The sequence below is a fragment of the Diaporthe batatas genome (genome assembly GCF_019321695.1).
Source record: "Diaporthe batatas strain CRI 302-4 chromosome Unknown Contig00017, whole genome shotgun sequence".
Classification (NCBI taxonomy): Eukaryota; Fungi; Ascomycota; class Sordariomycetes; order Diaporthales; family Diaporthaceae; genus Diaporthe; species Diaporthe batatas.
The window spans coordinates 866876-879454 of NW_025408564.1; the positions used below are offsets into that span (position 1 = coordinate 866876).

The 12579-nt window shown below is 40.4% G+C and overlaps 3 protein-coding genes across 3 annotated transcripts; 1 reads left to right on the forward strand and 2 right to left on the reverse strand.

The window, feature by feature from the left end:
• Nucleotides 1–3372: 3372 nt before the first annotated feature.
• KVR01_011855 (uncharacterized protein) lies at nucleotides 3373–4450 on the reverse strand (the record flags this gene model as incomplete). Its single annotated transcript, XM_044782303.1, has 2 exons — nucleotides 3373–4132; nucleotides 4200–4450. 2 exons carry the CDS (start codon nucleotides 4448–4450, stop codon nucleotides 3373–3375), a joined length of 1011 nt encoding a protein of 336 aa, XP_044638936.1.
• A 738-nt stretch (nucleotides 4451–5188) lies between these two features.
• On the forward strand, nucleotides 5189–6807 carry KVR01_011985 (uncharacterized protein). Its single transcript, XM_044783070.1, has 2 exons — nucleotides 5189–5571; nucleotides 5629–6807. Exons 1-2 carry the CDS (start codon nucleotides 5194–5196, stop codon nucleotides 6214–6216), a joined length of 966 nt encoding a protein of 321 aa, XP_044639066.1. The 5' UTR covers nucleotides 5189–5193; the 3' UTR covers nucleotides 6217–6807.
• A 3252-nt stretch (nucleotides 6808–10059) lies between these two features.
• On the reverse strand, nucleotides 10060–11838 carry KVR01_012071 (uncharacterized protein; the record flags this gene model as incomplete). Its single annotated transcript, XM_044794165.1, has 1 exon — nucleotides 10060–11838. One exon carries the CDS (start codon nucleotides 11836–11838, stop codon nucleotides 10060–10062), a length of 1779 nt encoding a protein of 592 aa, XP_044639152.1.
• Between the last annotated feature and the right edge of the window lie 741 nt (nucleotides 11839–12579).

The following is a 12579-nucleotide window of genomic DNA, read 5'->3' on the forward strand; positions in this document are numbered from 1 at the left end:
GAATTTAATTTTCTTTAAAAAGCTATACTTTTTAAAATTTTATAAAGTTTAATTAATAATAATTAATCTATAATTATTTAAATATATTTTATATTTTTTTATTCTTTAAAAATTAAAATATTATTTAAATAAATAATTATATAAATATTAATATAGTTATTTAAAATTTTTATAATAAATAATTAAAATATAATAAAGGTATTAGTTAATTTAAATAATACTACTTTAAATTTATAATAATTATAATATATATAAAATATTATCTTTTATTTATCTCCTTTTAAATATAAATCTAATAGTAAGTATCTATTAAATTAATTTTTAAAAATACTTTATACTTAATAGTTAATTTAAAATTTTAAAATAAGTAATAAAAATAATAATTTTTAATTATTATTTTATTAAAACCTAATAGTTAATATAAAGTTAAAAGTATTATCCTTTTAAAGGTAAATAAGATTAAAGTCCTTATTAGACTTTTATTAAGGGTAATTTATTTAATCTTTAAACTTTTTTTTAATTACTTTTTTAAAATCTTTAACTTTTTTAATAATAGTAAATAAAGAGATAGAAAAAATAGTAATATCCCTTTTTTTAATTTAATTATATAATCTACCTTTTTTTAAAAAAGAAGCTTTTTTATTCTAACCTTTATAAAAAACTCTTTTAAACCTCTCAATTATAAATATAATTAAGAAAGATTAAAGGGTAATTTTTTTTCTTTATTTATTCCTTTTAGCTCTTATTACTCCTTTTTATTATCTAAACTAAAAGGGTTATTAATTAAAAGGATAGTATAATAGTAGGTATTTTATCCCTAATTTCTTATAAAGGATTTTATAATTTATTAAATAATATATAAGTTATTTTATTAAAATTATTAATTTTTAAATAACTTTCTAACTTTATTTAAAAATATTATAAACTTAAAGTTTTTAATAATAAAATAAATTTAAAATACTTTTAATTAATAATAAGAATATCTTAAATTTCTTTCTTTTAATTTCTAAAATAATCCTTAATTAAAAGAAAGACTTAAAAATTCTATAAATAAATACTAAAATATAATTAATTCTTTTAATAAATATTAAGGATTTCTTTAATTTCTTTAAATTAAATTTTCTTATAAAAGAAATATTAATTAAATCTATTTAAATTTAAATATTAAGGTTAATTTTAATATACTTTTAACTCTATATTATAATTACTTTTTTAAAATTATAAAGGTATTATAAACTTTTATTATTTTTTTTCTTTTAATTTTAATTATTAATTTAACTCTTTTATTTTAAATATTATTCTAATAGATAGTTAAGATAATCCTTAACTTTCTATTTTAACTCTATCTTTAATAGCCCTTTAATTAATAATTATTATAGTTTTAAACTTAATTTATAAATACTATAACTTTTATTAATATTAAATAGTTTAAAGTATAATAATAAATATTATTATAGTAATAATAAATAGTTAGTTTTTATTATTATTAAAAGAATTAAGTTTTAAAATAGTTTTAAAGTTACTTTTTTAAATATTTTAATTAGATTAAGTATATAAGCCCCTATTTTAGGATTTTTAGTTCTAATTTTTTATATATAATAAACTTTAAGTTCCTTTAAAAGCTATAATATTACTTTAAGGGGCTCCCCTTTATTCTCTTTTATTAAGGGTTTTATTACCTCCTTTATACTTTATTTTTAATTTTTTATACTTTTTTAATTTATTTAAATATATTAATTTAAATTATTTAAGTAACTTTAATTATTTTATCTTTAATATTTAATAAATTTAAAATATATTTAGTTTAAATCTTTAAAAGATTTAACTTTATAATTTAAAAAAATTTAATTTTAAAATTATTACTTCTAACCTTTATTCTAACTTTGTTTTAAAATATTAATAAAAGAATTAAAAGTTTTAATTTTTTATTAATAAATAGAATTAATTAAATTTTAAACAATCTTAAAAATATTTTAAAATCTTTTTAAAGTTATTATTAAAAGTTTTAAACTTATTTTACTTATAATAATTAAATATAAACTTATCTCCTTTCTTTTAAATTTTATATAAATATTTTAATAGTTTTAATACTTTTATTAATATAATTAAATATATAAATTACTTTTATTTTATTATTATAAAAGGATTATAATTAAAAATATAAACTCTTTTAAAGTTTATTATTTAACTATTATATTATTATAAAATATAAATTATAAATAGTAAAGTAATATTAGTTAGCTTTAAATTCTTTAATTTAATTTTTAAAGTAATTTTAACTACTTTAAAAATATTTATTCTTTATTAAAGGATTTAATTTTACTTTTATTTTTAAATAAGAGTATTATTTATTAAAGGGGTATTTAAACTCCCCTTATTATTATCTAAACTTATTTAAAACCTTTTTTTTTAATTATCTATTCTTAATAATATTATAAGTAGTATAAAAAAAAAAATTAGAATTATAATAGGCTATAATATTAAGTATAATAGTATAAATTAAAAAAGGTTTAAAGATTTATTAGATTTAGATTTAATATAAAATTAATTCTTATTTTTTTTTAAGAAGAGATAAGTAAACTTTACTTACCTTTTAATAAATTTTAAAAAGGGGTATAATTAGGCACTAGGGTGCTTTTAGGGCGCTTCCCTATAGCTTCTATCTAGCTATTATAAAAGTAATTTAATATTTATATTATTAATTATAATATTTAAAAAATAATATTTAAATAAATATAATAAAAATTTAATTTTTAATTAATAATTTTTATTACTTAAATAATTAATTTAACTTATAATTAGGTAATAGTTAGTAAATATAATTAGATAGAAAGAGAAGATTTTATTAAATATATTAAGTAGAATATAAAAAATATTATTTAAATAGTTTAATAAATAAAATAAAGTTTTTTAATTAGTTATAGCTTTATTTAATTATATTTAAGTATACGCCTTTTAATTCTAGGTGTGCGAATTTCTATTCTCCTATTCTATATATGTCTAAGGATATATATAGCGCCTTTATACGGTGTTATTAATATATATATATATATATATATATAGAATAAAAGTATAACTAGTTAATGTCTTTCTATAGATTTAAACTCCTAAAGAGTTTGTATTTTGTTCTTGAAAGAAAAGTCTGCTATAATCATCTTAAAAGCTCAACTATGTAGTCCCTTCCCTCACATAATAGAGGACCAAACGGCCCTAATTTTAGCCCAGTGTACACAATTTTTGTATATTCAAGTCTTTTGGTAATCTATGAACGAGCGTGTCATGTAAGGGATTGAGACCAGCTCTGCCAGTTCCGAAACAGTGGTTAAAAACAAAAGTCAAATGCCCTTTCCCCTCTGCATGGTAGGGAACACTCTACGCCCATTTATAGGTTCCATCGCCCGAGCGGTGATACCACTTGTTGTACTTTGCGCTGAACGTCCAATACCCGTCTTTGGACTTGTCGCCATCCCGTGGAGCGCTGCCTCCAGAGGATCCACCGCTACCCCCGCGGCTTCCGCTGCCACTGCCACTGCCGCCGGATGCAGAGCCGCTGTGTCGAGAGGATCCCCCGCTACTCGAATGGCTTCCACCTCCACTGCCACGGGAGCCGGATGCAGAGCCGCCGTGCCGAGAGGATCCTCCGCCACTCCCACGGCTTCCACTGCCGCGGCCGCCATCGGAGCCAGATCGCGAGCCCTTGTCTTCAGGGGAAGGGCTACGATCCATCCCCAAGGCCCACCGGACCTGAGTCTCGTACCTGGGGTCGGTCTCGATCACCCGCTCCAGGAAGCACGCTTTCCACTCAGGGCGGAACGAACCTGCCGCTCGCCTGACCAACGGGGCATAATTGCTGGACCTGCAGACAAACATGAGATCCACATAGTCGTCTCTCGTCTCCCGGCCGTAGTGAGCCTTGATCTTAGCCGCCACGAGAGGGCCGATGCTGAGAAACTTGCACCGAGCGCCACTTGCTATCTCCAGGGTCTCGACGGCAGCACTGAGATCACTAGGGATAAGATGCCCTTCGGCACCCTTTGGCTTCAGGTCGACCTGGGCCAACCTGCCCTGGACATTGACAAACAGCCTTGCGACACCCGAGGCCCATTGCATCCTGCTGGCCGGCCGCCAGATGCTAGACCACAAAGAAGCGATGTCAGTGGTTCATCTTGCCGAGCAAAGGGTTCTGGAAAAGTACTCACGCTGGATTGTTGTTGAAAATATTCAGGAGATTATCCATACGTGGTTGGTTGTCTACAGCGATGTCGATATCACCAGTCGCCCTGCCCGAACCTCGCAGGTAGAAGTTCATGCCGCCCATGACACCATACGAGATTGCATTCGCCTCTAGCAGGCCGGAAACAAGCGCGAGGGCCAATGTCTGATAATGCGGGGGCGTTGACTCGGATTGCTCCTCCAGGTCATCCAGTTGATCCATAGTATAAGAAGGCATGGTGAATTGATATAAGTATCGGCCTGAGTTGAAGGGAGTGTGTGTTGAGACTCTTAGAAAAAGCGCTTAAAGCAACAGCAGATGGAGGAATGAGATTGTGAGACCGGCTCGTGAGGTGATTGATGTGCTGAATTCTGATTGTTGGTCGAGTGCGGGAATCAGCCCTTTTATGCGATACAAGAGGACAGTTGAATTAAGATCTATTGTCCCTCACGTCACACACCTTCTTGTTCCTCCAGCTGATTCCATCATGTTTCAACTGGCCGGCTTCCTCCAGCAGGGCAGTCTGGCCTGGTCAGGCTGCGACGAGGACGGTTGCAGCCACCGACACAATTCATTTTGCCCTGAGACCGCTAGGTACACACATGTCCAGCCCACGATGGATGGACGCGACGGGAAGTCCCGAGGTTTCCTGCTACACATCGTTTATATTTAGTAGCGATCCTATTTGTCTTAAGAGCGTCATGATTCTCACTCAAAACAAGAGGCCATATATCAAACCGTCGGTCGGTGCTTGGATGGATCGTAGGATTTGCTAGGCCTGGCCTGGCCTGGCCTACAGGCCTATACGGAGTAGGCTTATACCCTATTGCAGAAGCAAGCTTACTAAGTACCTAACTTTTGTGGCCATTTGTGGCAACCCTCCCAGGGTTCCTGCTGCGCTGCCCCACTTTACTTTTGCTTATGCACATCCCCCGTGTCCACATAAGAACAAACCAAATCACCTCCCAAGGGTTCTCTTGATGGGCCATCTTGAGACCGTTTCTCCAACAATCAACAAGAGCGTGAATCCAACCAATGACGTCACAATGGATGGAGACTCTCAAATAATCGATGAGATCCCCCATGACGCATCGAACGAGCCTGTCACGAGCCCTACGAGCCCTGGGGGCGGCCCCGAGTCGGATGCAGGGCGACCTGGTACAGCAGCTCACCAAGGGGCGGACCTCGCTGCCTCCACCGCAGTACCTGAATTCCCTGGACTACGGACCCATGGAGGCCGCGATGTCACGCCCGACGACGTGAAGGAGGTCATACGTCTCCTGGGAGAGGCAGGCGCACCGGCGTGCGTAGCGGGCGTGTATGCCCTGCGCTATTTTGGCGCAGGGCGGGTCTCAACCGTATGTCGTGTGCCTTGTCCTCATCAGCTGAACCTTGACTAACCAAGTAAATCCCAGGAGATCGACATCTGCATTCCAGATGAGGCCCTCGACAACGCCAGGGTGATGTTCGAGAACGACGCCCGGTTTGAAGAGGCGCCCCCCGCCCCGCCGCTCATGACATCCCTCCGGCACACCAGGCCGACATTCTTAATGAAGGGCGTATACTTCGTCTTCATCCTGATCCCTGCATCCGACTACTTCATCGACCCGAGTCCGGATTGCTGCGAGCTAAGCCTCAAGGGCATCCCGTATCCAAAGCCGCATCACTTCGCCCGTTCGCTGCTCGTGTTGCAAAACCCAAGCGATCTGTGTGACTTTATCGATGGGATGGATCTCGACAAGGATTGGGGAGAGTCCAACCTGAACTTTGATGAATTGCAGCAAAAGGGAATCGAGTTCAGCAGGAGGCAGAACGATGTGCGTGAGCAGATGGGACTTGGACCTCTCAGCTTGAAGCTCGATGTTGACTACAGGGCCATGTGGAACACTGAGGTCGATGAGAAGGAGAAGCGGATTGAACCGATGAAAAAGGGTCGCTATAAGACTCGGTGGAGGCGCATCAAGAATGACATGGACCCAAGACTGAAGGATAGGCCTTTGTAACTGCCTCTCCATCTCTGCTATTCACAAATTTGGTGGGATACAATCTGTGGCCCCACGGACCGTGACCAGCCCCAGAAGGCCTTGCGGGGGATGCACGAGAACCATGCCGGTGCCAAGCACACCCTGTTGCACGACGACCAGGACCTCACGAGTCCTTTCTGGCAAGAAGACAGTCGCCCGCGCCTTGCCTCGGCCATGTCAACTTGGTTTACTTGCGGCTGGACAACACACAAAGGGCTGAGGACTCCTATGCTCTCACCGACAAGTCAAGCAACGCTGAGCTGTCTGAGGATGCCAACTACATGTTTCGTTGGTACCAGAGGGCGACTAAGTACTGCGCCTTCCTTGCAGATGTCCCAACAGGAGGCCTAAACGCTGCTGATAAGTCTACAGGTCCAGCTGCGGACTGGGTTTTTAGGAAAGGGCCGCAACCCCGACATTGCCCTAACGGCATCCAAACACCACCTGGCCAGGAGTGCAGGTCGCCTAGTCTTTAGTTACATGCACAATACCTTGAGAAGGGTATAGTAGTAGCTTCTGGTACTATTGGGGATGAAATGGTGTAAAATCTTGGACTTGACCCAGCTTTGCGTGACCCATCGCTCGTTCACAGCACTTCCTCGGGCTATGTTGAGCCACCATGTGTTGTCTAGCCTCATTTCCATAAACTATCTCCTTATCACTATGCAGTAACTTGCAAAAGAGTCAGTTGATAGCCAAACTTCCGTTGTTTCTAGGCAGCATCGCCATGAATCTCATTACCGGTTTGTAGATCCCGTGCCCATCGGTGTCAGCCTAATACCCCATGCATTGCGAGGGGTCTTGGAAGACCCCATGACCATCAGTAATATCGGCCTCATCGCAAGTCTTCTTCCAGACTCCATGGCCATCGGTGTCGGCCTCATCACGAATCTTCTTCCAGACCCCAAACCCGTCGGTATGGACCTCACCACTGTGAGGCTCGTCGCGCTTCGGGTCCACGTTGTCACTCAATGACGGGGCCATACTTGGAAGAGCCAGGACCGTGGAGGCCAAACAGCTCGCAAAGGCCAACTCGGACAGGAATCTCATGGTGCTGATGTTGAGGGTTTTGTCTGTAGTCTCATCGTCAGCATGCCTGTTATTAAAATCGAAGCCTGAGAGCAGAGTATCTCCTACCTACTCAGTGCTGTTTGAACTTGGATTTTTCAAATTCTCGATGTCAATTTCGCTTGATACATCGTGCTGGACAGAAATTGAGGAATATTGAGCTCACCAGTGCCTGGTAAGATATTTATACCCTTTGTGAACAATTACCTGACTTGACTACTGCTTTGCACGTGAAGCCGCTTCGCTCTTCCACCGGGCGAGGGAGGAAAGATGGCGCAATAAGGCTCCAACCCGCTGGTCTACCCTATTGCATGTGGACACGCGAGGACCATGCTGACGCGTTGATTACTTCGTTTGGGTTAGGTTGATACTTTATGCTATAATGAATCCTTCGGCATATCCACACCATTTGTGATTGATCTAAGCTTTTCAATTTACATAGCATATAGCGGATGTGAGGATTTAAGGTTGTTAAGTTGGTGTCCACCAGTTGACAAGTGCAAATTCAACAGGCGTCTGTGATGTTCAATGGCCTGGGTTTTGGAGCGATCCAGGGGACAGGATCCAGTACGACGGCTTCGTTTCAACACCGTCAGCCATAAGCTTACAGCCGTAAGCTTACGGCCTCTGGCCTACCGCGGATGGGGAAAGCTCGGTCCAGTTTGGTGGGGGAAACATGAACCTCGTGCCAACTTGAGGAGCAGTCACCTGTGAGAAACTTTGACTACCAGGTGTGTGAGAGGGGAATACGTGCTGCATCCTCCTCCTGAGCTCACACCCACTTTCCTAAAATTGGTCGCCTAGACATCCGAGGTCGTGACGTAGAATAATCTCCATAGATCTCAAGCCTGGCCCCAAGGCTGAGTTCTGACGTCAATCACCTCAGCCGTGGTGACTGGGTGGATCGGATTTCAAATGCAACAAGAACTTAAGGCGATTAGAAATTTTAGGGGGGCTTTAGCTATATTATATTTTTTTTATTTAACTATTTATCTATTTATTATCTTTTTAACTTTTAAACTAATTATTAATTTATACTTTAAGTATAAAGTTAATAATTACTTAATATATACCTTTAAATTTATTTATATATAAAGTTATTAACTTTTTTTATAAAGCTTTCTTTTTTACTATATTTCTTATATATTATATAAAAGTAAATAAATCTTTAATAATAAAATAATATATTTAAAAAAATATTTAGTTTTTAAATATTTAAACTTTTACTTTTTTATATAATATTTATTTAATATATAATAAATAAACTTTAATTAACTTTTAAAAAGTTTTAATCTTTTATAAAATTTATATAAAAGTTTTTTAAATAGATTTATTATTATAATATTATTATTTTATTAGCTATATATTTAAAATAAGGATTATAATATATTTAATTTATTTAATAAAAATAAATTTAAATAGTTATATAATAAGTATATTAATAAAGAAAATTAGTTTATTAAGTTTTATATTATAAGATTCTTTTTATAAAAGTTATTTTAAAAGATTATTTTAATTTTATTATATAACTACTTTATTAATTATTAATCTTTAAGCTATTTATATTAATAATTTTTATATAATATTATTAAAAGTAATACTTTTTAATTTTATTTATATAATATAAAGCTTAACTATATACTTATATATTATTATTATTTTTTATTATTATTAATATTATATTTCTTTAAATATTAAGTCTTAAGTATTTACTATTATATAAAGGTACTATATATATTTTATATATATAGAGATTAAAAATAAAACTACCTTGAAATTTTAAGATACTCTTAGATCCCCTATCCCTTTTCGCCGCCTCTATCAGTTCCATTTTTCAAAGTTTCTTCCTGTCACAGGCGCTTTGATCCTACATCAAATATGAATATCGACTTCTGGAACCTTGTCCCGCAGGTTCCGAAACAATTACGTTTTTTCCTTGCACCATAAGTGCCGAGATTATTCTTCCGCTGAGAGCAGGCGGGTGCGTGAGAGCTACTGGCTTTCCTGGTCGTCTGGGCCGTCCAACGCGGTCCCCTGGGTGGGTACCAGGCTTGTTGTTTCACCTCCCAATTCCGAATCTTTGATATCAGCCATATAAATGCGAGTCCCAGCAGGATCTTTATCAGATACATATAGTTTTACCTCTATTCCGTATACGTCCAAGTACATATATAACGCCTTCATATGGTAGTAAGCACTCAAGACCTAGCGCTTAAAAAGAACATAATGTCGATAACGATAGTCATAATACGATAGGTGCATATAGACTCAGCCTTACGACGTACAGACAAGGCTAAGGGGCACCGTCAGTTCAAAGAATCATCTATGCTTCACTACGTAATCTTCATTACTCATAAGTAATGTCTGCCTCATTTCCCGTTCCCTACGACCATCTGCTCCAGGCTCCGGACTGGTGGCGATCTTAGATGTTGGCACTGCAGTCAAGAGAGGGAATTTATCTCAACTCTTAATATGGGCAAACTGTTCTCAGGCTCCAGCTTAGGACACATGTATAACATAAAGGGTATGTGCATTGCAATTGGACAACATGGCGCAAGGTCTCGATATTTATGTACAAAATTACATCCTCAGACCTGGCCACTACCATTCAAATCCTGGAAGAATATCAAAAAGCTAATAAGATGCAAGCCTGGACACTGCCATCGACCTCAGTCCTGAAACAGCTTCCGGTCACAGCGACGACTGTTATCATCCAAAGAGAGCGGAAAAAGACGGCCGTCAAAAGAAAGATCCTCATGCGGAGCTGGAATAGACTTCTTCGCCAGCAACGTAGGTGCTGAGGACCTTGGTCCCCCCGATCTCCGTCTCGTTAATCTTGAACGGGTCGCGATCAATGAAAAGGAAGTTGGCAGCCTTGCCGACTTCGATCGAACCAACGACATCGTCAAGCCCGGCAGCCTTGGCGCCGTTGATACTGAAGATGCGGATCGCCTCTTCAACCGTCACCGCCTGCTCCGCCCACAGGGTGCCGGGGAACTGGCCCGTGGGATCCTGTCGGGTGACGAGGCCGCCGATCCCCTGCCACGGGTTGGGGTCAGCACTGACGGGCCAGTCGGACCCAGCAGCGACGAGGACGCCGAGGTCGAGGAGGTGGCGGTTGGGCTGCATCTTGGAAGCAACCTCCTCGGGCAGCACGGCGGCGATGGCTGAGGGGATCACCCCTGGGTACCAGATGAACGGCGACACGTCGGCGTAGACATTGAGGGTCGCCATGCGCTGGCGGTCCTCGGGCGTGACGAACTGGCCGTGTGCGATCTGGTAGCGCTGGGTCGAGCCCTCGGTGCGCATCACCTCGAAGGCGTCCATCGCGACGCGGACCGACCAGTCGCCGGTGCAGTGGATCTTGGTGTGGCGGCCCTGTTCGCGGTACAGCCGCAGGGTCTCGACCAGCTCTTCTGTCGTGTTGTACACCACGCCGTGGTAGTTGCAGCCGTGTTCCGGCGTGGGCAGGTATGCTTCGAGGAACCCGGCCGTCTGCGTCGGCGGGACGCCGTCCAGGACGAGCTTGGTGAAGTTGGTGCGCACGCGGTCGCGGGCCAGCTCGCGGGCGTGCTGGTCGAAGTCTGACTGCTTCACGTTGGGCTCGGCAAATCCGCCATCCATGGCGAGACAGCTTGAAACCCAGCCCTTGAGCCGGCTCTCCTCGTCGAGGGCAACCATGGCGTCTAGGTTCGATGTAGTGACGGCGGCATCCTGGATGGAGGTGACTCCGAAGGAGTGCAGGAGTTCCCATGCCCTCAAGGCGTAGTTCTTTTGGTCTTCCAGAGTGTCTGGCTCCGCTGCCGCTTGTGCTGCACGGGCGGGCGCCGCTGCACCTTCGATGAGGACTCCGGTGGCTCCCTCGGTAGGTATCCCCGCTGCCTCCAGGCCAAGAGTATTTACCCATACGTTATGGTGGCTGTCGTCATTGAGGAGAACGGGATGGCCGTTGGAGACTTCGTCGAGGCGCTTCAGGGCGGCGGTAGTGGAGATCTGTGACAAAAGGGTGCTTCCCCAGCTTCCACCGGTGACCCAGGCGGAAGCATTAGTTAAGTTGGCCGAGTAGGAGTTGATCAGATCCAGCATGTCGTCAAGTGGAAGATCTGATGAGAATGTCAACTCCTTGAGAAGCATTCTTCCGCCGGGAATATGGTGAATGTGCGTGTCAAACAGTCCTGGGGCGACTGGTGCTCCAGCCATGTCCTTCACCACCGTCGCGGAACCAATGAAAGGCTCGAGTTCGGCATCGTTGGAGGAGACGGCCACGAACTTCCCATCTTTTACCGCAAAGCCACTGGCAGTAGAGGACGATCGTTCCGCTGCAGTGAAGACACTGGCGTTGCGAACCACAAAGTCGGCCTGAGAAGCAGTCATGTTCTGGACAAAGCGGATTCTCGTCAAGGTATCGTCGGTGCTGGGCTGAGCGTTGTCCACTGTCGAGTTGCAGTCGGCGCCGCTTACTCCCAGAGTTCCGCCAAGGAACGCCAGGAGTGCGGCCGCGCATAGGGTATTCAATGATGACTTCGCCGGCATGATGCTTGTGTGCAATTAAGGTTAGCCCAAGACGCGGGCTCGAGTCGATCATGCCCGATATATACACTTCTGGTCACTTCTCATCCTGCACTGAGGCCTTGGTATCAATCGTGAAGTTGACAATGTTGGAAGCGCATACATTGTCCAAATTAGGTATATTATAGTGAGAAAAGCGCTAACTTGCCCCTAAATACCACTACAATTATGCTTGGAGCGCAAACACCTCCCTAGATGGGTTTAGCGACCCGCCGTCACTCTCAATGTGACCGTCGTACTCCGTAGCCAGATGGAGACCGGTGCAGTGGGGATGCCCTAGGGCCTCCGTTAATAGATATGCCAGATAGCATACTTGCCCGTGGCGCAGACCATTGCCGCTGTAACTGTGCATGGTCTAGCTGCCTGACCGACCTCTAAAGATTATTGGCTAGATAGGCTTTCAAATTGCTTAGTTATTGTCGACTCGCATTCACTGCACCAAGCATGTCGCCTTCTAAGGCTAATAGAGTATGATCTGGATAAACTCCGTTCCAAGAGTTAACACTGTCCGCTACAATTAATATTGAATCGATAACATCACATTCCGAAAACTGTGGGGCCAGGCCCAGCTTCATTATCTCTCGTCCTAATCGAGAATGAGCACGATTCAGTGATACCTCCACCCTTTTGTAATCCCTTTCCGCTGGCCAGCTGCCGCGACGCCATGCCGAAGCGCGGGGTCACGGTCGCTCTAATTTATCTTAT